This window comes from Pocillopora damicornis, chromosome 2 (assembly GCF_964200805.1).
Source record: "Pocillopora damicornis chromosome 2, jaPocDami1.2, whole genome shotgun sequence".
Classification (NCBI taxonomy): domain Eukaryota; kingdom Metazoa; phylum Cnidaria; class Anthozoa; order Scleractinia; family Pocilloporidae; genus Pocillopora; species Pocillopora damicornis.
Window position 1 is genome coordinate 31342049 of NC_142671.1, and position 24524 is coordinate 31366572.

The 24524-nt window shown below is 35.4% G+C and overlaps 3 protein-coding genes across 3 annotated transcripts; 2 read left to right on the forward strand and 1 right to left on the reverse strand.

The window, feature by feature from the left end:
* The first annotated feature begins 94 nt into the window (after positions 1-94).
* LOC113674081 (eukaryotic translation initiation factor 2-alpha kinase 3) lies at positions 95-14635 on the forward strand. Its single transcript, XM_027190549.2, has 23 exons — positions 95-449; positions 533-662; positions 1157-1228; positions 2131-2247; positions 3116-3252; positions 3595-3935; positions 5092-5307; positions 6285-6441; positions 6947-7031; positions 7179-7268; positions 7741-7799; positions 8135-8257; positions 9350-9496; positions 9637-9728; positions 10290-10591; positions 10934-11057; positions 11597-11760; positions 12026-12082; positions 12415-12517; positions 12716-12783; positions 13205-13306; positions 13793-13855; positions 14061-14635. Exons 1-23 carry the CDS (start codon positions 319-321, stop codon positions 14181-14183), a joined length of 3003 nt encoding a protein of 1000 aa, XP_027046350.2. The 5' UTR covers positions 95-318; the 3' UTR covers positions 14184-14635.
* LOC113674082 (uncharacterized) lies at positions 14485-17717 on the reverse strand. The gene is made up of 6 exons (XM_027190550.2): positions 17433-17717; positions 16784-16863; positions 16179-16239; positions 15893-15941; positions 15232-15324; positions 14485-15143 (listed from the first exon to the last, which is right to left on the reverse strand). The coding sequence occupies exons 1-6, from the start codon at positions 17487-17489 to the stop codon at positions 15010-15012; spliced, it is 474 nt and encodes a 157-aa protein (XP_027046351.2). The 5' UTR covers positions 17490-17717; the 3' UTR covers positions 14485-15009.
* Positions 17718-20819: 3102 nt separating this feature from the next.
* LOC113674098 (oxaloacetate decarboxylase, mitochondrial) lies at positions 20820-24278 on the forward strand. Its single transcript, XM_027190574.2, has 4 exons — positions 20820-20969; positions 21039-21135; positions 21756-21911; positions 22926-24278. Exons 1-4 carry the CDS (start codon positions 20893-20895, stop codon positions 23262-23264), a joined length of 669 nt encoding a protein of 222 aa, XP_027046375.2. The 5' UTR covers positions 20820-20892; the 3' UTR covers positions 23265-24278.
* The last annotated feature ends 246 nt before the right edge of the window (positions 24279-24524 follow it).

Consider the following 24524-nt stretch of genomic DNA (forward strand, 5'->3'; position numbering starts at 1 on the left):
AGAAATATTTTTGTGTAGAAATGTGCTACCTCAGCAAATCGTGCGAGAGTCCCTGTGCAAAAGCGCCACGTTTACAAACACATGCGCAGTGGACACGACAGAGGTATCAGTGTCTATCCATCACGGAAAAAAATTACGTCATTCATAATTGTGAACCAATCAGGAAGGCGATTAGAAAAGAAGACAACAAATATGGCGGTCGCAGTGTGGAGACGCGTGTGCATGCATGTGAAAAGCAGTTTCGTTTAGATTTGCAGAAGGGAATGGAGGATTTTCCTCTTTTCTTAAGAGAAGGCCTAATGATGTTTCAGTAGAAGGATGAAAAGTGCCCTAAAAGCGTCGGTAGCCTTGCAATTTATCACTTTAATGGCAGAGATAATTTCACTGGACGGGAATGGGAAATCGAAGGATGAAAAACCTAGTGGTTTGTCTGCTCGGAGTAGCTCGTGGTAAGGAGAAAAAGATTATGAGAGCACGTTATTGACCTTCCTTTTCATCTCTAAATTGATTCTTCTGGCGTTTTTTTTTTTAGTTCACTTGTAATAGTAAGTACGTTGGATGGGAAGTTAAGTGCGTTGGATACAAGAGATAATGGCAAGTTACTGTGGAGTTTACCAGCTTTCCACGGACCTCTGTTGTCATCCAGCCTCAGTTCAGTTCAGGTATTTTTTGATAAAGTTTTCTTCTCTTCCATATAGGTTTTCTAAATCTTTCAGCGTGGGCGGTGCAAGGTAACTGTTAGCTCTTGATGTAATCAAAGCAAACGGATGCATTATCCGTCGGATGAAACGAATTCTGTGCGAAAGGCGAGGGAATCCCCAGAGTGAAAAGTCGGAATATTTGCATTTGATTCTTCGATGCTAGCATTTGTGTGAACCAGACTACGTCTGATTTAATGCTAGTTCTATATTGTGCCCAACTCTCCCTTGATTAGGGAAGAGGAATTTTCTCCCAAATTAAGTGCTCCACCACACCGTCGCTGTCAAAATGTGCATGAGATTCTGACTTGTATCAACAAAATACCTCATATACTTCCAAACTACTAGAAGACAGGTATACTCTAACAAACTTATTCGCCAGAAACACAAATTAGGCTGTGAGTTTTGCTGTATGATAGCTACTTAATAAGATGTGCTATGTCATCATATTTTTACAGATGGCAAAACACGTGGGTCTGATTCCCTCATTGGATGGTGGACTGTATCAAGTCAGTGGAGACAAAGTTGAGGTAAACATGATTAAATCAAATAGTAATCAGGTTCTCAGCTCAAGTACTTTTGAAGTGATAATTTGGCAACCAGAAAGTTTGAATGGTCACCTGAAAGAAAAGTCTCATTGCCAGAAAAAAAGAAGAGAAAAGAGTACTATTTATGATATTTTATTGAGCATTCAGCTGTAAAAAATATTGCTTGTCTCTGAAATATAGGATTATCATTGGCTCTCATATTTTATTTTGAGTGGGAACGAATATTTTAGCAACAAGTAAGGCTAAATACTCAGACAACCAATGAGAAAGAGACAATTTTTTAAAAGAAGAAAACCAGGTAGTGTTAATAGTGTTGAATGCAAGTTTTTTGTCACTGTATACAATTGAAATATGATAAAAAAATATTACAGCATGTAACATGACTAGCAGATAAAGCTGGTTAAAGTGATGATATTCACTGATAATTTAGTTTGAAGTAGGAAACTCTTCACATTTTTGTTTACAAATTTCGCTTTCATTTTTGGGCCTATGTTTTCCAAATATAGACTGTAATAATGCCTTTTTTATTATGATGATTTGTTTAAGTCTTAAAAATCCATACAATAATTTGTAGAGTTTTTCTATAAAGAAGTTGTAGAGTTTTCTTGTCTAGCAATTCTTTTGAAATAATACATCTACCTTAGATGAGAAGCAGAAAGCAAATAAACATTCTGCTATACAAAGCATCATGCACAATGTGATACAACTTTTTATCATGTGACCTGTTTGGCCCAGTGTGCTTTTAGTGAAAAACATAATGGAAAAAAAAATAGGAAGAAGGAAAGTCTTCTGCTTGGTTTTCTATATCTGAATGGTCTTAGTTTCATTGGATTTGCTTTAAGTTTTACAAATACTGATTTCAGTTTTTAATTTTCTATCCACAGCCCATTCCTTTCACTGCTGACACACTCCTTGGTTCCTTCCTAAAGCTTCCTGATGGTTCAATTTTAGTTGGTGGGAAGGAAGCCACTTCATGTGGACTTAATCCTTATTCTGGGAAGGTTAGGTTGTTTTTTAAGGGAGTCCTTAAACTATAACATTATTTAATTCTTTTGGCTCTTGACAAACTTGGGTAGAGTTGGTTAGAGAATGGATGAAAACATCAAATCATGATGCAAACTTAGAAATAAGTTTCAGTTCCGTAATGTTTCAATTTACTCAGTATAATATATTTGAATTCATAAGTAATAGCTGCTGGTGGTAGGTTTCATGTCCTTTTTTATATGTATAGAGACAGATCAGCTGATTTGATCGTCCAATACCCTATTCACACTAGCAAAATGTGTTTTTTTAAACTGGTTTTTACTGAATGAAAATCATAAACGGAGAACTGAAAAACATAATTTTCCATAGGATTCAAGTACTTGCTAACTTGCATTTCCAGTGTGCTAAATTTTAGTACAAAAATGTTAGGTTAAGTAGTTTCTAGGAAGAAAAAAATTAAACTGTGTTAAACATTAAACAACTTTAAAACATGTTTAAGCTTTGGTGTGAATGGGGCATAAGTGAGAGTAGTCTGGAGACGACCTTGTTGTTTGTGTTGGGGACTGATGTTTTGGTAACGATCGGGGAATCCACTATTACACACAACTGTATTGGTGAGGAGTTGTCTGTCAGCTGGAGGGGATAATATTTTTTTAAAGCATTTTAATTCAAAACTTGGGTTATAAAGAAATGTATTTATTAGGTAGATGGAAGGGGAGAATGGCTAAAATTAAACAAATCTGATTTTAGAGGTGAGAAAGTTGAGACAAGTTTTAAAAATTGATTGTCCTACTAAATGTGTTGTCTTTCATTCAGTAATGCTTGATGTTATTATTCCAATGCAATTTTCATTCTAATTAAAGGCACAATTTTGTTTCATAATAGGTACAGTATGTCTGTTCAGCTGATGGCTGTCAGTTAAAGGAGTCTGATGAGCAGCATGTCCATGGCAAGGATGTTCTTGTACTTAAAAGAACACAGCAGACAATCCGTGCTGTTGATCAGAGAACAGGCATTGAAAGGTATTCACTACAGTAGGCAGCTCTGTCATATCATTATTGTTCTCCTCAAGCATGCATTACATATGCTGAGTTTCAATGTGCCCCTGGTGTAAATCTTTTTGAGCACTTTGAACTTTCATCTCATCTTTTTCGCATTTCTTGTTACCATTTGAAATTAAGGGAAAATTTGCAGCTTAACTAATATATGTCATTGAAAATTTAATGTTCATCATAGTCTTTTTAGATAAATTAACAATAAAAAAGAGTAGTTATTATGATCAAAACTCAATTTGCTCTGATTCCAATAATCATGCTCTAATCAGTCATTACTGAAGCCTGTTTTCTGATTGTTTTGTGTTTTAGATGGAACTTTTCTGTTGGACAACATGATGTAAGCTTCTTGGAAGCTGTTTTAAATGAAGAAGATGATGCTCACTGTTCTGCTGAGGATGCTGAAGTGTTTACAGAATGGAATCTGCGTGTGTCCATTCCCAATGGAGTTGTAGCAGCAGTAAACACTCTTGATGCAACAGAGACTGAAGTAGTGTTATGGAGCCACCAGTTTGATTCCCCTATAGCAGCAGTATGGAGGCTGAATGGGGGTTTTGTACAACCAGTAAAATTATTCACAAAAGAAGTTACACCAGAATTGGCTCACTCATCTGACCAAGTGGCATTTCCACAGGGACCAGTGATGTATATAGGTAAGGTATTCTCATTGATTTGGTGATCTTTGTATTAATAACTCTAGTATGGTCCTATATATTTATTTACTGTATATCTACATGTACACTTCAATTTACTAGGTTTGCTATCCTGGGGTTTTTCTGGACCTCTGATGATATAAAAAGAGAGTTCAATGTAGACTTTGTCATTATCCATTGTACTGTTAGCACAGTTTAAGAGAAGTTTGCTGATCAAGTATTTGAGCCTTGTTTTTTTTTTAGCACATGAAACAACTGTTGGTGCTAACTTACAATGTTTCTCTTTTTCGCAAGACATTTGCACAGGATATGTCTTATGTAAAGCACAATCTACAATGTACATTCACATACAAAATGTTTTCATGAAGGTTTTTACACAACAAACAAATGCCTCCTTTGGGCAAATGTAACCTCATTAACCATACAATCATATAGTTGTATAATATATATACATATATTTTTGTTCTTAACCTCTCATAAGGCCTTACAGTGGTCATAAATTGGGAAACAGGACAGCTTAGGATGGTACATGTTATGTAGTATTAACTCTGTATCTTTGTGTTAGAATTACTGAATATTGGAATCACACTCTTGATGCTACCTTAAGATGCATAGCAACATTTCACTTCCTTCAAGCTGGGGCCTGTTTCTCAAAAGTCCTGCTACCTTATTGATCTTGAAGCCATATTTTTACAATAAAAATGTAAAGAATAGAGAAGTAGATTGTGGCTCCCCAACCAGTCCATTTTGTGTATTTAGTTAATAGATTTATTTTAAGTTTTTCAAAAATTTTGAAACCCTCTTCTCAAATGAGAACAGAACAGCAACACGGGCCCATTAAGTTAACAGGACCTTCAAGAAACAGGCCCCTAGACACAATTAATTTTTTCCCCAAGTTACTTGATATTTTGTGATAATTGTTGATAATAATTGTTGCAGTATTGAAATTTGAAATGTGGTATTCAGATGCACTTATGGATAATTCAATGGAATACAACTTTAAAACAATCACAATTTGTACAACTTGGCATTTTGATCGCCAAGGACCCCATTTCCCCAAAACAACAACAATTTTTCATATGGTCAGCTCAATTGTACTACTTCAGCTTTGTTAATAGCATTGAGAAATTTAGTTTGTTTCCCTCTTATCTTCCAGGAAAACATGAAGGTCAAGTTTACATTCAGACATCAGAGCCATTTAACCCAGCTCGGGAAAATGTAATGGCTAGAATTGATGATGTTAGTGGCAAAGCAGTGGCACAAAGATTCAGGAAGGTTACATGGAGGCCATATTTGACAAGTTCACCATCACGCACACCAACTGTGGTTACAAAGGAGTTAGCTGTGTGGAATCCTCTGGAATATCCATTTGGTAAATTGAGATCAATTATGTGTTTCAGACTATTTTGCATGAGAAGGAGTTTTAAATAAAAGATAAACACATGATGCCTATAAAAATCAAAGGTTGACTTTGTGATAGAATTACAAATTTTCTTGTTGTGAAAAATCTATGATCATTTCATTCTCCCTCCTGGGAAATAGGTATTTAGTAGACTGAAAATAGGCAATAATTATGCTTACTTGTTGTTATTCAAGAATGACTTGTTTTAGTTGCTGCAACTCGCCAATCTTTCCTAGTGGTTTCTCTAGTTAAACATGATTGCCATGGTTCTGAAAATTGTCTGGGAAAAATTCCTTAAAGTGAGGGAAAAGTCTTTGACTATTATTTAGAGTCGTGGTAATTTTCAATTTTGAAGACAATTCAGCGAACATTGAAACCATAACTCCATCTTTTGTCTCATCTTTTGTTGAGGCTGTAACATTCTGACTGATTAAGTACATAACTCACAACTGAATAGCAATTTTTGTGTGGCTGATTGGCTAGTTTGGTAGTGAAGCAGAATAGCAAGTACTATACACTGTACACCTCCTAGCAGCTGATGAGACAAAATTGTACATCATGAGTTTAATTTCCCACCATTCCTTCAGAATATTGAAAGAAATAAACTAAGTTTTTGGTATCTGTGTGGTATATACTAATTTAAAAAATTATTCACCTCCACTTTGGTGAATAATTGTTAATTATGATGAATATATGAATGGTCAGAAAGGACACTTGCACAGGGAGTCTAAAATAACTGACAGAAACTGTTTGTTACAATTTTTTATAATAAGTCAGGGAAGCTTTTATTTTGTTAAGGGGAAGTCAGGAAAAATTTTTAAAACTGATGTCTGTGGCTGCCATGTAGAAAGAAATAAACCAGTTTTAACTCCTCCTGGGTGAGAGATTAGTTTGAAGTTAAGCATGTAATGAAACACTGTTAATTTTGGTATCCTATTGATTTTTAGATAATGGCTATTACTTGTTGGGTGAAGTGATGCCTGTGGTTCCTCCACATACCCAGGATAAGCAACTTCTTCCAGTAGACTCTGAGGATGTTTATAACAGAAAATCCAAGAACTCTTCTGAAAAAGCTCTGAATCGTAATGATCTCTCAGGATGGTGGTAAGAATAACTGTCTGAAATGAATCTAAGTATAGATTTTGCAACTTTGTTTTTGAGCTTAATGTTTAAATGTTATTAATATTAATTTACAATACAAATGATACTATCATACAATACCACAACAGCACAGACAAGATTAGGAAGATTGAACTTCAAAACTTTCATTATTGTTTAACAATGAGTTATAACCAAGACACAAAATTATATGTACATTTAAGAACTACAGTTTAGATTTAAATTTTGTAACTTAATGTGATAATACTATTATTGATAATTCAATAAAGCAACACTTTCTTAGATAATTCAGGTACAGGCTGTGTTACCTTTTCTTTCTTAAGAAGCTGCTCTGTGTTTTAAAAAAGCACTTTTAGGGGCAAACATACGATGAAGTATTAAGAGCACAGCTAATGCTTGCAGGAATTATTTCAATTACAGTCATTGTGTTTATTTACTAATACATGTACACCATACTGATGGAATAAACATGAAATGTTTCTCTTTTAAGGTATGGTGCCCTGTTTGTAACAGCTGTTGTTGCTGTCGTGGTCCAGTTTTTTTTGCACTTCTTTCCTGGATCCAACAAGAGAAACGTGAGTGTTTGAACCCTTCCGCCTTTCACATCTTATCAGCACTTCTTTGTTTTCTTTTATTCCACAAAATTTGGTGTTAAACTTCATGATGTAGGAATCCTTACATTCGATTGATTCATTTGATATAAATCTCTTATTTTACTTCAGCCTGAAGCAATAACTCAGGACCAGAAGTTGTCTTCTGCTACGTTAACATCATCCCCACATTCTTCTACAGCATCAATGGAGACTATCAAGGTATATGGAGAAATATCTTTACAGGTTATTGTGCTGTTACATAATTATTATGTGCTGGAAGGTAGCTTACCAATGTCATTCAACAGGTGCAAAAGATGGGTACAAGAACATGCTGAACTTACACTGTTATTAATGCCTCCAAAGAAAATTTTTACTTGATTTAAATGTACAATTTCTATTCAAGCTTTGCAGTGCCAATAACTAAACTTAAAAACAGACCAATCAGTTTCCACAAACCAGAACATTAACACTACCTAAGAAACTCCTTACATGACAATGATTTCTGATCAGGTTGTTGTTAATGTTAGTTGTTCTCCTTGACTAATTCAAACGCTCACTGAGAAAATGCTCTAAGCAATTTTCAGAGACTGAGAGGCTTTTCTCTTGAAATGATAGTCTCATCTTGCAAACTGTTTTATACTCTAGTTAGGCTTCTGCGCAACTTGTTCAGTATTCTTTCTCTCACTCACAGGAACCATCAACTCCAACCACACCAGATTCTTTATCACAGACAAACTCTTTTGTCTCAAGGTGAGTCACCAAGCTTGTAAGTTAGGTAAGCTACTAATCAATTGAATTTGTGTATGGAAAGTGGTGTACAAAACCCAAGAATTGCTTTGCTTGTCTGAGTTTTATTGATAAAAGGGGGAACAGAAGATTTTCCTGGGTCTGTGTTTTTACAACTTGTTTGATTCTCTTTATCCATTCTTTACACTTCCCCCCCCCCCCCCTTTATTGCTTCAACATTACATGAAGCTGAGGATCATCATATTGTGTTTGAAACATATCAATGTATCTGGTATTAAAGTCAAAAGGTTTATTATTTTCATCAGAAAATAGCTGTTATTTTTATTTTGCATTTGCAGATATGTAACTGATTTTGATCATGAACTGTGCCTTGGCAAGGGAGGCTTCGGCCTTGTGTTTCAAGCGAAGAATAAAATGGATGAATGCAATTATGCTGTCAAGAGGATAAGTTTACCAAACTGGTAATTAATTGGCTGAATTAATGAAAAACTTTAAGACTTGAGGATAATACAAAGTCATTGTCTTATTGTAATGTTGTTGATATGCTTTCATTTAAATAGAAATAAGTTTCAGATATTAATTAAAATGAAGGGAATGTAAATTACCTTTGGCCTCTTTTTTTCAAAACAAGGTGCTCAATTTTTAACCATATGAAAAGATAAGCACCAGGACTCACTTTGAAAAAGAGGCTAAAGGTAATTTGGAAATGGGCTATTGTATAGTTACATGTAACAATAAAGTCTCAAAGGTTGAAGCTCTCACATTTTTCAGAACCACAAAATCCAAAAATGAATGTTAGATGGCTATAGCGTTACCATCAATTTTCAATTGTTACCTGTCAAACAATTACTTATTATAACATAGCTAGTAACTTTGTCTAATCAAATTCAATTGCGCGAGTGTGCTTCATATTCCTATTGTGCATGCTCATGACGTCAGCAAACAAATCCCTTGTGAAAAAAAAATTTTCCTTTGGGTTGAAAATGCTATAAAACAATTGGTTCATATGAAGCACTTGGGAAGTTTGGAGAGCACTCAAGAACCTAGAGTTGCTCTTGGCTACACCTTGAGCAACTCTTACACACTCGTGCTCTCCAAACTTCCCGCGTACTTCATATCTCGATGAACGCACGCTGACATATGAACCAATTGTTAAATGTTCTCCCACTCATATAAGCCCTTATGGTGATGGTGGGAGGGGAAGTTGGGATAAGAGAGGGGCTTAACCCTTTACACCCTAACATCAGTATGCATATTCTCCATACTACTCTCTATATATTTCCTAATGTGCTAGAAAGGAGAATTTGTTTAACAATCAAGAGGTTCTTTTGTTAATTATCATTTCCTTTATATTCTCATGACCCTATTGTTTGATTCAGGGGTGATATTGAAAGGAGAAATTATATGCTGGTCACTCTCAGTGATTAAAGGGTAAAAGAGAGGGGAGGGTGGCCTATTAAATTTCTTTGAATGCCAAAATGTGAGCCATATACAGAGTAAATTTTTTGTTGGAAAATCCATCAAGAGACATACTATATTTTCTCTTTCTCCAGTGATGCAGCAAGGGAAAAAGTGAAAAGGGAAGTGAAAGCCTTGGCAAAACTTGAACATCCTAGCATAGTGCGATATTACAACTCATGGTTTGAGCTACCACCTGTTGGCTGGCAGGATGATTTTGATGCACAAATGTTGGCACGAGGGTATAGACTCATCAGTCTTTTGTTTGTTTGTATTTAAAATTATTCTATGGGAAATTACATATGATTGAATGGAAAAGTCTGATTGTTTTTTTGTTTTTTTTTTAATATTGATTTCTTTATTTGTTTGTTTGATTATGAAGGGAATTCAGTGAATTGCCATCAGAAGCACCTTCAATTGGTTCAGGGATTGCAATGCATGCATTACCAAATGATGCCTTGTACTTGCAAAATGGTGAGGCCTCATGAGGTTAATTTGGTGTTGTTGGTTAGGGCTATGTTCTTAATTTTTTTAGTTAAAGAAACTTGATGATTGGTTGAGATGGGCAAACTGATATGAACTGCTGAATTTCTCCTATCTGATTTCTGAAACTCTCCAGTCATCATTGGTGATTATTTTAAATTACTATATTTCTCTAGCACAGTTTGTAGAACATACATTTTCATACATGCCTACATATATTGGCAATATGTCTCAGAAAGTACCAAAAGGAAATTAAATGAAAAAAGAACACATTGAGCTAACTCTTTTACACCCTCCCATCAGTATGCATAGTCTCCATACTGTACTCTATATATTTCCTTAGGTGTTGACAAGGAGAATTTGTTTATCAATCAAGAGTTTCTTTAGTTGGTGATCATTTTTTTTATTTTTGTGACCTCAGTGTGTGCTCTGATAGTTATATTCTAAGGAGAAGTTAGATGCTAGTCACACATAAGGTTCCAGGGTTAATAAGGTAAAACGAAATTTATAGTATGAAACTTAATGTCTCGAAATATTTTTGCAAACCTGTAGGCATAAGTGAAGAAAAGAAGGCTAGAAGAAGGAAGAGAACAAATTCCTGCAGCCGATCTAGGCATTCATCTTATCACTCTAATCCAGATGAGGACAATGAAAAAATTGATATCCATCAGTTAGAGAATGAAGCATTTCTAGATAGAAATGAAATCAGTGATTCTTTTAGTATAGAATTTGCTTCATCAAGTAACAAAGAACTGACAGTACCCAAGAATGGATTTGACCACAATGCCTTGGAGGAAAGTTCATCACATGGCATCATCTTCAGACATTCAGACTCTGGCTTGAGTCAAAACAAGGTTTGTGTAATGATAAGAATAACAGTATATAACAGAGTGCTGTTCATAGATAAACTGTAAGCTTAAAAGGTTGTGCTAAGTTTAATTTTTTTTTTTTTTTTTTTTTTTGACCTGCTGAATTTTTTGAGAAAACTCCTCAAAACTGTTGAGCTAATAGTAAATGTTTATATCTTACACTCCTGGTAGTGTAGATACATCTGTCCTTAAATAGTTACTACATTGACCTGTTATAAACTAAGAATTAGATTATGAGCTCAGGATTTCTATCATGTGATGAGGAAAAAGTCTAAATCAACCCTCATTAGAATTTTCATGTTACATTTTGTGTTATTTTCTTTGTAGGATGTTAACATAGGCAAAATTGGATCATTGTCATCATCTGATAGCACACAGGATTCCATGTCCAAGGAAACAAGCTCCTCAGAAGAACTCTGGTTAACCTCTTCACATCACTCCCTACTTTCCAGTAAGATGAACATAATTTGCCTACATGTGAAAAAACATACAAGAAAATTGTAATTTTTCAAGTTCTGCCTAAGTATGTTATATTGCACTTAAATCGTTTTGTGAAAGGGAAATAGACACCTTTCTTTGGCCTCTTATCTTGTTGAAAAGAGGTGAAGTAGCTTTAAAACATAACCAGAGAGATTTTAGCTGATAAATGTATCAGTTAATTATTTCTTTTTTCCTATGTTGCTACCAACTTTGAAGGCTCTCTTCTAGTTTTGTACGGAAGCTAAGATGATTGGAGGCTATCTTAATGTTTGTCCAAAGACTTTGCAAATATTTGCCTCTTACAGTTTCTATTTGGAATAGAAATTGAATTTAACTCTTAAAATTTTTACCAATGCTTGTGTTTAAATTTCCTGTCCAAAAGTGTTTGGATGAGTATTAACATGCAATATATGACCAGGAACTCAATTTTCTGATGCTTAATTCATTAAATGAGTTCCAGGCCCTTAAGCTCACCTGGCTTTAAACATTATAACTATGTTTATGTTTTAGGAGAGAAGCATAACTGTCAGGATGAGCAGTGCAATGCTGATAAGCTGTCAGCACCATTGTTCCTATATATCCAGATGCAGCTTTGTCAGCAAGAAAGCTTGAAAGACTGGCTCAAAGCTAATCATGAAAGGGACCATGGATACTGCCTGAATGTCTTTGAAGAGGTATCATTTTACTTAAGAAATGAGCACATTACTGGCATTGTTTTGTCTTTTGTTCTTCTCAAACAGACAAAGATTTGGTTTAAGATGTTTAGTTTCATCTTATCAATTATCTGGTGTACATGTGAAGCAAAACCTCTTGATTAAAAATAATTAGCCCAAGCCTAGAACATGGAAAATGCTAAGGTTGTTATGTGGGAATGCATGATGATGGAATTCCAACATATTGTTAATAACAAATAGGCTGATTATTTATTGCATGTTACAGATCCTAGGTGCTGTTGAGCACTTTCATGGAAAAGGACTTATGCACAGAGATTTAAAGGTAAGGGCAATTTTACAAACAAATGGAAAAGAGGCAGAACAGTAAGGGGTCCTAAAGTCAACTTGTAATTAAGGATCATGGCAATGCAATGTTTCATCTTAAATTAATTTTGTAATTGCATCAGCTTATGGACACAGTGATTCATTTTCTATCAGAAATGTGAAATATGTAGCCAGTACCTTTGAAGTCCCTTTTCTCATAGATTTACAGGCCAGTAATACAGGGTAACGTTTTGTTCAGTGGATATCACCTCAGTGTGTAAATATTAGTTTCAACTTTGAAATAATCATATTGTTCCAAACATTAAAATATATCTCTATTCAATTTCACAGCCATCTAATATCTTCTTTTCACTGGATGGCTCAGTGAAAGTCGGTGATTTTGGATTAGTGACAGCCCACACATCGGAAAACAACCTGGACACACCCATTAAAGGTATGGCAACATTTAAACCAAACTGGACTATTAGAAACATTGAAAGAGACAACTGGGCCTCACATCATCTATCACTAGTTGTAAATTATGTCTTGCTTGAAAGAATCAGATTTTTATTGCTACTTGAAAGTTGTTTTGTAGGTCAGCTCTGAGATTATCAAACTGTATTTTTTAGATATTTCTTTGGTATCTGTTTAGATTCTCTAATGGATGACACAAATCATACAAGCCAAGTTGGCACACAGTTGTATATGAGCCCAGAACAGGTAAAATTGTTGTACAGTTTCAGCACATTCATTGAAGCTTGCTTGTAGTGCTGAGTATGAAAAATGGGTGATATAGTTGTGCCAAGTATAAGTATTAGTAACTTGTCATGTTTTAGGCACACACTTGTCTTGGAAAATGCCTTTTGAGCAATAAGTTTTGTACTGCTATTGAATTGGTATGGCATACATGTAAGTAATTTATTTATCAAAGGCAGACTTTGAAAGACCTGTTCTTCACTGTCAAAGATTATTAGCATAATTGTGTATTTGAAAGGAATGCCCATCGTACAAAATTACTGTTCAAGATAAATTTTAGTACTCTTATTTAGAAGTTTTTTTTGTGATTGGTTACCCAAAGATTTCACAGAAAGCATTATTGTTTCCAGTACAGACTAACCTTAATTTCTTTCCTCTTAATGAGATGGAGGGAAAGGCATATTCCCACAAGGTAGACATCTTTTCCCTTGGACTCATACTTTTTGAGTTGTTTTGTCCATTTGGTACTCAAATGGAAAGAATAAAGGTAAGAAGACCAAGATTGCTAGTAAGTTTTATTAACCAAGCCTGAGGTAGTGAGCTTCTAATATTGTTTGGACTGTTACAGTGCTAAGGGAATGACTTCACTTTCTCTACTGAGAAGTTGATGTTTGCATTCTTTTTAAGAGTTTGCAGCCTTTCTTATTGGCACCTCCCTTCCATTAACTATGTTTTGTGAAATCAACAAATATCTCTTTTTGATTTTTCAATAAAAGTACCTTAATAGGCTTCAGAGTATGTATTTCATACAGAATTTAGTACTGAAGGCTATTGCTTTAGTGAAAGGTGTGGTCCAAGTATAAAAAACATTTAGGTTCAATTCTCAAAACATACAAAAACTGACAAATGGCTGGGCTGGAATTTAACAAATGAATGAAACACTTGATCATTTGGTTATTGCTTCCATTACCAGTGGAAAAAAGGCTTATTAATTTTTTTAGACTCACTGTGTATTTGTTACTGTTAATTACAGGTTATGTGTGGTGTTAAACAGAGGGTGATCCCAGGTGACTTTAAAAAAAAGATGCCACTACAGGTACAGTGTACAGTGCCTTATTTATGTCATATACTGTTGGTAGCTGGTCCCTTTGGTCGTCTCATTTAAATATTTCTTACTTGGGCCTTTAGCTTTAAGGAGCCAGCTAATGTTTCACACTTGTGAGTTTTGTTTGATATTTTATTTTATTTCTTTTTATATGCTTTAAAAATTGAATTTTTTTTTTGTTCTGATCATATTTTAGTCAGAATTGGTGCAGTGGTTGTTATCTGCAACACCAAAAGCAAGACCAAATGCTACAGAAGTCAAGAACAGTAGTATTCTGAGGAGGATAAGACAACAGGTTTCAGAAAGCCCCAATAGTTAACAAGAAAAAGGTTACAATTCACTTTCAATTTCAAAGGCTGTGCAAAATTACTGGATATCAATTTTTATTAACATGGGGAAACTAAGGGAGATAAATCCTGAGGGAAAATAACTGTCATTGGTCTTTGCACCACTGTGACATGTTCATGCAGAGGAATTATGAAAATTGTGCACATTTTGTTTGAATATTTCCTTATTTCTAAGTAAGTAGAATCCCATTTAATTGGCATCCTAAAATGATGTATTTTTTAAGGGAAATTTTTATATTTTGAAACAAAAAATATGTATTGTTTAGACAGAAATGTACATAAGGCTTGTTATTTATTAGAAATTAGATAAACAGACAAAAATCCTTGCATTTTTTTTCTCTTGTTTATTGTATAAATAGCAACATTGTAAAATATTAGCTGCAAGATAAATTGTATATCAGAAATAAATAGTATCAACAACTCATTGTTGTGTACAAAGTATTAAATGAAGCAATTCTTCAAATTTATAATTCTTCACCAAGAATTGAAATTAATCTGAATCATCAAATGCAAACCAAAATTACATTGAACTAGGGCTTTCAGGCCACTTCTATTTTTCAACAACCAGGTCACATGTGAAAATTGTGTACCATGCAATTTGCATAATCAAAATACGGCTGAAAATTGTCATTATCCTCTATGCCATGTTATTCTTACAAATTACATATGGCACAGTTATGTTTTGTGCAATAAACAAAGAATAGCTATTCAGCTGCCTCTTCCAAACGCATTGTAGGAATTTTAAGAGTACTCATGAGCCCTCTCATTAAGTATATATATATATATATTTTTTTTTGGTCAGTAGTCCTCAGCAGACAAAGTCTTCATTGCTTTTATACAGTCTTCACACTGTTCCTTCGTTATGTTCAGGATGTCCAGCATTTCTGGACTAAACATTGTAACAACATCAACATTAAGCAGATGGCAACGCACTGTTGAGAAAAAAGGAAAAGAGTATTGAATTACTTTCCATGCTTCTCTGGTTTCGTTCATCCGTACTGTTGATTGTTTCATACTAACCACTTGCTGTGGATAATGTTTCTTTAACAGTTGCCAAAGTCTTCTCAATTTCACCCATCCTTGATATCATGTTTTCATAGGTATCAGGATATGCTGTTGGTGAAAGACATTTTTATTTCCTCAAAATGATTTGTATCATAGAAGGTTGGCAAGATATAATTAATAAGCGGGTAACAAAGAGCCTGAGTGGTTAAAAAATTGACCACACACACACACGCACAAAAAAAACTTTTTGGTGTCTTTTTGCATGAATGGAAATTAATTTGTGGTACTCTCTAAGAATACAGTGCCGAGTAAAATGATGAACCAGTTCAACCATGATAATGTTTCCATGCCCAAACCAAGTACATTGAACCCTGTAACCCACCAGATGAAATTATGATTGAGTTAAAGATTAACATTGTCTTAGTGGATTTTAGTGGAGTCTGGCTCAAACCATAGTCTCTCCGCAATGCCTTTTGATTTCTTTTGCGTGATTGTTGGTAATCTGGGGGAGGGTCCTCTTTTCTCAGTCCACTTGATTTGTCACGAGTGGGTTTAACCCTTAACCCGATATGACATTTCTATTTTTGCAATTACTGGTAAGCATCAACTGCTAGCTTGAGCCAAGCAAATATGGCTCAGCAGTCATTTTAAACTCATATGGCTGTGTATGGCTTACTTTCAGAATCACCAGTTTGACCTTGATCATCACTGCTGAAAGTGATGTCCTAAGACAAATAATTCAGAAAAGTTAATTTGTCGCAGTAACATTGATTTAGTTTAGTTTGGAAACGTGATATACTTAAAAAAAATAGACTGTACTTGCTCAAGTAAACTTTAAGAGAGGTATGAATGTAATCTTTTTGGATTTAAAAATATTTCGAAGAAGGCCTTTTTGAAAACGTTTCAACATTTAGCATTCAAGTATGTGTGCAAAATATACAGCTGAAACATAACCTGCTTACATTCCATTGCGCCTTGGTTTGTGGCGATCCATTCGCATCCTTGTGGGCTTTTTCCGTGGTGCTATTCATTAAGATAATGGAAATGGGTTCATTATAAGCTGTAAGTAATATCCTTTTTGCCATGGATAATTAAAACTGCTATTACATTGTTTAGTCTCGGTGGTCTTAAATGTACATTTTACTAAGTTCCGAAGCAGCTCATTATATTCTTTTAACAATCCTGAAGTTGATAATCTAGATAAACTACACGGAATATGCAAGAGCCTGAGGTGATGAACGACCGTACAGAGCTGGTAGTTCGACATACTTTTTATGAAAAACCGAAAAAACGCTTTTTCTTTAATTTTCTTTTCACGTGAAACTAATTGATTGCCGAATTCTGGGTTGAAGCCGAAATCACGTTAAGTCAAAATAAAACGCGAAAACTCATTTCTGTCAGAATGGAATTAGCATAAATGTTCACATGGTTACCGAAAGTCTCGACAAAATATATTTTTTTGCCGTCAAATCTGACTATTACATAAATAACATTCCAAATTAGTTTTTTCCCTTTAGAATAGGTAATTAGAGCCAAGGACGTTTATGGGTATTGTGTAAAATATTACCAAAACTCTTCATCATTACAAAACATCTGTTTTCCGGCAAAGTCCAAGTCGTTCCGTGCATCTTCACTAGCTATAGTAAACTGACAGAAAGGAAATAAAAAAAGAAATAAGCGTTAATTTTGTTTGGCGAACGTGAAGGATGAGCTTCAAACTCATGTTTTCTTCAGGAAAATTTGATCTACACCAACACGACTGGAATTAAAATATTCGGAAAGAACCTGCTTTTCATGTGAATATTTAATGAGAAGGTTTTCAAAACTTGCCAAAAATTATCGCTTTTCATTTTGAAGTGCACGTCAATTTAGGCTTGTAGAGAATGGAATATTGTTTATCCTCGAAATGTAAATTTCTTTTCAAAGTTAAAGCTGTTTCCCTAATTTTCTGGATGAAAATGTAAAATTGCGATTGTATGGATACACTATACGAATGTGTGTTTAATTTTAAATCTTTGAAAAATCTTATAGGCATATCGGCATTGGACAACAAAAACCGAAGCGTTAATAATTATTTTCAACAGTTCCAGTTGCGTGTAAACGCTTAAAATTGTGAAGTTTTTTTACTGAAAATCCGAAATCGTCACCTTGCGAGCTGAGTCTGAATTACAAATCGAGGCGGACATAGGATAAAACAAGCAAAGATATCGGCCTACCTGTGAGCAGACACCTGTATCTGCTCCGTAGTTCTCGCTGCTGTCATTCGTTTGCATATTTAGCGTATATAAAATAAATTATCGTCCCTAAGACGAGTACAACTAGAACAATTGTTGATGCCAACAGGAGTTTTAAATGTACTGGGAGTTCAGGGGCGACCTGACGAACGATTACTTGTCGCTCTAGTCTTTCTGTAGTTGGACGTTGGCCTTCCTCTATTAAAGTTTCGGCCATTGTTAACGCTTGGCATCGTCGCCGCGTTTCAAGCGCGGGAAAATGCTGACAAAATTTATAACAATGGCATTCATTGGATAGGAACCAAAGCCTATTCGGATAAACTAAGCCACGTTATCATTGGTTCACCTGACGTCTTGATACAATCGACATATTTTCTGAATTTTCCCTTTTTTCCCTCTTTCTTGTTTCAGTTATTTTAGATATTTAATTATTTTTTTGATATTGCGTAGATGTTGAAGTAATGTCTAATATCACGAGCTTTCTAAAATCCCAGTCAGTGATCATAAAAATCTTATTTCTAAAGCATAAAAATAACCTAGAGATTTTTAGAAGGGCACAGTTCATTTTTCGTGATTTATTACAGAGGTGACTCTTTCATATATAATAAGGTTAACACTCATAATTCATAATTCAGTATGAAGCACTTGGCTATTAGCCAGTTTGACACTTCGATGATCGAAGGAGATAAGTGCCTGGGCACGTGGCAACTCAATCAAGTAATTATCAGCCATCAAGTGATTATCAATAATTGGTGGTGCTTCGGTGAGTATAACAACTTAAGTTGGTTTTATCCACTGAGTTAATGATGAAAATTGGCCACTGTAAAGAGTTTCTGAAGCTGACGTTTTGCGCGTTAGCCCTTCGCCAGAGCGTATGGAGAATATGTGTGTTGTGTGTGTTTTATATGTACAAAATGGAACTACGGTATCGATGGGAACTTAGTATTAGAATTAATGTTTGAATGGGACTTTGTCATTGCTTTTACGTCACGAAGGTGTTCTCGGAATCGGTCGCCTAGTCGTCTTTCTGTTTCGCCAATGTGATACCTTTTGTAAGGAGTGCAAGTTATACAAAAGATGACATTGGCAGAGATGCACGTGAAATGTTTATTAATCTTAATGGATCTCTTGGGTCCCGATATTTTCGCAGAAGTTACGAATGAAAGGACAAGTTTTGCATCGTGTGCGCGCATCCGGGTTGATCATTAGTTTGAAATTTTCGAGTCCATTAATAACGGTAATTGAACTGAGTTGAATGCAATTTATAATGGTAATAGAACTGAGTGGAGTCCAATTTGGTCCGTAATCATACGAGTGATTGCAAAATTGAACGACCGCGAAGCGGGAGTCCGATTTGTTAATCAAAACTAATCAAAATTAATCAAAACTATGACAAAATTTGAGAAAGAAACTAGACATCGGTTATACGTTTTCATGAAAAAAAACATCAGTTAACTCGGCGAAATGCGAGACAGTAGCGCGCGCACATGACGCGTTCTGTCTATTTACACAGGCATGACATGTGAACTGTCCTTTTAACTGTCCTATTACATTGTCCAATTACAAGAATGACGCGTAAACTGTCCTATTACACTGTCCAATTACAAGCATGACGCGTACACCGTCCTATTAGTGCTCTGATCGGGCTGGTGATAACCAATCATGTTCGAGAATTTTGTTATCACAAGTATGATTTCAGACCAAAATTACACGACACGAAGTTCAATCACAGGCGGCCCAAGCTCACGTCTCGAGAAAAAGCCAAAAAGTCGTGTATCCGTCGTAGTTTCTAGCGATTTCTGCTGTTTTAAGCTTGCTTTACCATCACTGTTATCCATGTCAACTTCGTCTTTTGACATGGATAACAGTGATGGTAAAGCAAGCTTAAAACAGCAGAAATCGCTAGAAACTTCGACGGATACACAGGGCATGAGTAAGTTTTTATTGATTTTACGTGTAAAATATTCAGATTTCGAAATATTTATCGTTATAAATCGACCATATTTCGTTCCCAATACTATGCCTTATAACGTGTTCAAATTTTCAACGGTTCCTCCCGTAACTTAACACCGAGTCACACAACGCGTGACGCGTTCATGAATTCATCGTTGGCTTTTTCTCGAGACGTGAGCTTGGGCCGCCTATGGTTCAATTAGCGCTTTATTACATCCATCTTGGAATCACCCAAATGCAGGGCTTGGTAGGTTCAAATATTTTATTGATGCAGTACTGAGCCGGTTTGAAATTAAATTCATCCATTTTTTTGGGAAAAAAAAAAACCTTTTTGGAAACAAACGTTGCAAAATTTGCCACATGATACTCTTTGTCTCTCATTTTCCTGCAATTTGATGGGTTACTTTAAACAAGCCTTGAAATCTGATTGCTTGTTTTGTTTTTAGTGTAGGCTGAGGCATTGGCTGAGAAAAAGATGCGATTAAAGCAAAAAATGGTGCGATTCGTGAATAAATCGCACCTATTAGAGCCAATCAGATTACAGGGACCACCAGTGATTTCAAAATGGGTGTAATAAAAGCAGGTAGTTTTTTAAGTTTGACAAATATTGTAGAAAATGAGTCAGCTGTCGTAAATCACATAAAGGAATCGCAACCACTAATCAAAAATCAAATAAGTTCCTCTACGCAAGCTCCTCCCTCCTCAAAAGTGCCTATTGAAATTTAGCTGTAAGCAGAGGCAGTCCGTTATTTATTCAAGCACTGGACTTGCTGGGTACTAGGTTGTGCTTATCGAGATATTTGCCTTCTAATTAATTCAATCGGCCGATGTTTGGTATTTTGTTTAAAAGCTCAGCTGTGACGCGAGCCACGCTTATTTCTGGACTTGTCAAGTTCATTAGTAATAGCTTATCCATGTAATTCAGGGCTTACGCTCCCGTAAGCTATCGAGTACCATATTTGTCGAAGTCGAAGTAAGGAGTTAGGAGTCATTTCTGTAAACACAACTCCGTATCATTCTTGGACTTGAAGTTGGACAGTGTAAGTTTGTATTTCTTTCGATCTTCTGTTGATTTTCAGCTATCCTGATAATATTCCTGTTATTGTAATCACCGTGTGTTATGAGAGCTAGTTTATCAATAAATCAAATGTGATTATCATTGGCACTTGGTTGAAGCGACGTTCTTCTAACACGCCACCCCATCGGAGCTAGGAAACGCGATACCAGCAAAAACGAACCTCTCGATAAAAAAATAAACCAATCAAACAAAGAGAACAAACAAATAATCAAAAAAGAGGAAGCCAATGAAATATTCTACCATAAAAAATAAACGTTCCGTCTGCCGCAAATTTCCAGAAACGTGAGCAAATAAGAACATCGAGTGACCACAAACGATGACCCACGGGCTCCCCCCACGTGCATTTCGACCGGAGTCTCCTGATGGTCATGAAGTACACTATTCCCAGTCTCTTATCTGTTCAAAACGAAAATGGCTTCTCAAGCACGAGATCTTAGAAGGTTTGTGGAATTTGGACGCAAAATTATCGGCGTGGGTAAAAACTACAGGTTAGTTTCCTTTTTTTTTTATTTTTTCTCCTTTCAGTGTCTCATTTGTAGACTTCTTTTTTAATTTAGGCCCAACGGATCGCCACAACAGCCCCCTCCTGCTCAAGATCCCCTAATTTTTTTAAAGCCACCGTCAACATATTTGAGTCAAGGGGGGGAAATTAAGGTAAGTTCTCGAGATAATGTAAAAGGTATCAGTAGGATCGAGATTTGAAAAGATATTAGGAATTGACTAGCGATGATGTGTTTTGGTTTTTAATCAGTTCGGTCTCAGATTGGGGATTCCCTACACGGTTTACTACGTGGCATCCCTTTGAGAGAAAGTAGGAACTTAATAGTCACTTGTTTCAACCGACCAAGTCTTCCGAGTTCACTCAGAAAGCGAGGTGATCACGTTTAACGCCAGATTTATAGACATTTTTGTTTAAAACAACCACTTAAGTATGTCGTGGAATGTGCGCTATCTATAGAGGGAATTTTGCACCTTAAGTAGCCAATCAGAACAGGGGATTTGCATCACCATGTTCAGAACAGGGGATTTGCATCATCATGTTCTTTTAACTATATGGAACCACCCATGTAATTAAGAATGTTGGAAGTCAGCTCTTGGCACGTGTTACATATGAATTAAATTGCATCCAAAACAGTTCATAATCTTAAGAGGGTGCTAAAACATAGTTGTACACTTCCTTGCATATCTACATGTTCAGAGATTTTTTGGTCAAACAATATGATCTACTAGTGTATGTTTGTCTTTGAATCATTTTTTTTCAACTCTTCCAACAGATCCCAGTGGGCCATGATCAGATTTATCATGAAGTAGAACTTGGAGTTGTGATTGGCAAAACTGGCAAATCTATTTCAGAGTCTCAAGCCATGGATCATGTAGGGGGGTATACCCTGGCTTTGGATATGACTGATTTTGATCTTATAGTTGAAAAAGTAAGTCTATGTGAGCCTGTTTGCTGGAGAAAACAGAGATTGTACTCACCAAATGTGCAATTAAGCATTTTTTTAGGAGATTGTGTGAAAGTTCAGCATTGAAAAAGTTTCTGTTGAGAGAAGAGAGACCTGAACTTTTATGACCCTTCCCCCCCCCCCAACAAAAAGAGAAGGCCTGACAATAAGTTATAACTACATGACTTAAACAGATGAAAATTATAGATGTTAACTGTAGATAAAGAAATGAATGTGGAAGTGATCTTCACAGTAATTAATTAATATGAATCTTTTTCTGCAGTTACATATATGATTTTTATATATTTACAGTCATTTATTTATCACTACATGGGTTTATTTGGAACCAACATAAGGAACAGCTCCCAGTTGGCTTGTTAGCTCAGTTGGTAGAGCACTGCACTAGTATTGCAGAGGTCATGGGTTCAAATCCCATAAGGACCTGAATTTTTTTCAAGCCTTAAATTCACTTCTGCTTAAGTAGTTTTCATTACAGTGAAGATCGCTTCCATATTCAACATCCCACCCCAAAATCCATCTCCCTGCTTGTTTTCAGCCTGTCACATCATGCTACTTCAAAAGTTCTAAAAACTTTGTGAATTTGGTCAAGGCCTATGAGTAGCTAAAGACGTAGACTGCACATTATTCAAATCTCTAACTAAACCTTCAAAGAACAGCAAACTTTACCCAGCAGAGGCAAGAGTAGTGTGCTTTGAATCATTTTGCATTTTAGATTAACCTTAACTCCCAGAAGTGATTAACATGTAAGTTCTCTTCTTAATATCCATATGCCATCCAACAAACAGGTAATGAGAATACTCAAACTTATCATCAAGGATAGGCTGTTACATTGATCTAACACCAAATCCTCTACAAGCAAATAGCAGCTGAAGGAGAGAATTCACAATCATATCTTGGGAGTTATAGGGTTAAGTAATTATTCTAACTAGGCCTCTGATAAGTAATTTTTTTCTAAGTCATTGTAACTTCCATTTCCAGAATGAAGCCATAAAACTTACCTACCCATGGGCACTTGCCAAAGGTTTTGACACAGCAACACCAGTCAGTGAATTTATACCCAAATCAGCGATTACTGACCCAAACAATGTGAAACTGTGGTTGAAAGTTGATGGGGAAATGAAGCAAGATGGAAATACACAGGATATGATTTATAAGATACCTCATTTAATAAGTTTTGTCAGCCGTTACATGACATTGGAGGAAGGGGATTTGATTTTGACAGGAACTCCAGAGGGAGGTTCTCCAGTGAAAAGGGGTCAGACAATAATTTGTGGACTTGGTGATAAGATGGAAATGACTTTCCCTGTGTCATCATAAAGGGCTGATCTAACATGTTTAGGATTACAGATCTAGTTGGAAGGGTTAGTAAATAAAATATTTCTTTCAGGGGTGTACAACCCCATAAAAATGATGAGTGTGTTGATCTCTCCAAAACGTTAAAAAACACGCCTGAAATGCACCAACATCTTGCTTTCTATCACCAAGTGATACCGACAATAGAAATGCTACATCTTGATCTAAAATCATAAATGAGATGATTAAAAATATATGGGTGAGTTTCCATAACCCTTTCACTCCCACAAGTGACCAAGACAGAATTTCTCCTTACAATATCAATACAATATCAAGCAGGCAGGTGATGAGAATAGAGAAGAATATCAATTATGGAATTATTAGTTGATCTTTTACCAAATTCTCTTAACTAACATCAGAAGAATTGTATGGCAGATAGTAAGGAGAATCACTAATTAGATCTTGTGAGTGAAAGGGTTAAAAGCTAATATTTTCTCATTACAATTATTTTTGTTTTGTCAGATCTGTGACATAACATACTCTTAACCCTTCAAGGCCCACTAGTGACCTAGACAGAATTTCTCCTTACATTATCAATATGATATCAAATAGACAAGTAATGAGAATAAAGAAAAATATCAATTGGGGGAATATTGGTTGATTCACCTCCAAATTCTCCAAGCTAACATCACATAACATTGTATGACAGACAGTAAGGAGAATTACTCATGAATTCTTGGGAGTTAAAAGGGTTAAAAGCTCTGATCCTTACCACAAAAATGGAAGGTTTAAGTGCTTCAAATTTTGCATTGCTAAATATTAAAAATTAATTGCATTGTTGCAAACATTCCATATGTCAGAAGGTATCAACAGTTTTAAATTTTCTTCAGCCAAAGGACTAACATTTTTAATATCAGATTTAAGTTAATTCATACACCTAATAGTTACTTAACGTGAAATGAAAAAAATGTACTAGGCAAATGTGTGCAAAAGGCAACATTTTTGGAATGTTTTTGAATAAAATGGAAAAATTTCAAATACTGGTCTCATGATTTAAATTATATTCAGTGCAGTGTTTCCATCACTACTTCCTGGCTAACAGCCATGTTCAGCAGCTGATCTGATAGAAGTGATTTTGGAAAAATTTTCTCAGACTGTCACAAATATTACTATCCTTTTAATACTCCTTTCTTAAATTCAATTGCTAATAGCTTAGCTGCAGATGACATTGTTTTGAGCGGGGCTTAACTCTCCAAAAACATTCTCTGTTTAATGGTCAGAGCA

Coding starts and splice junctions, on each gene's coding strand:
- LOC113674098 (XM_027190574.2), top strand. CDS start 20,893: ATGGCTTCTCAAGCACGAGATCTTAGAAGGTTTGTGGAATTTGGACGC. Junction 20,970..21,038: donor GGCGTGGGTAAAAACTACAG/GTTAGTTTCCTT, acceptor TTTTTAATTTAG/GCCCAACGGATCGCCACAAC. Junction 21,136..21,755: donor GTCAAGGGGGGGAAATTAAG/GTAAGTTCTCGA, acceptor CTCTTCCAACAG/ATCCCAGTGGGCCATGATCA.
- LOC113674081 (XM_027190549.2), top strand. CDS start 319: ATGAAAAGTGCCCTAAAAGCGTCGGTAGCCTTGCAATTTATCACTTTA. Junction 11,761..12,025: donor GCCTGAATGTCTTTGAAGAG/GTATCATTTTAC, acceptor TGCATGTTACAG/ATCCTAGGTGCTGTTGAGCA. Junction 13,856..14,060: donor AAAAAAAGATGCCACTACAG/GTACAGTGTACA, acceptor ATCATATTTTAG/TCAGAATTGGTGCAGTGGTT.
- LOC113674082 (XM_027190550.2), bottom strand. CDS start 17,489: ATGCAAACGAATGACAGCAGCGAGAACTACGGAGCAGATACAGGTGTC. Junction 16,240..16,783: donor TGTAATGATGAAGAGTTTTG/GTAATATTTTAC, acceptor CTTAATGAATAG/CACCACGGAAAAAGCCCACA. Junction 15,144..15,231: donor AACATTATCCACAGCAAGTG/GTTAGTATGAAA, acceptor TTTTCTCAACAG/TGCGTTGCCATCTGCTTAAT.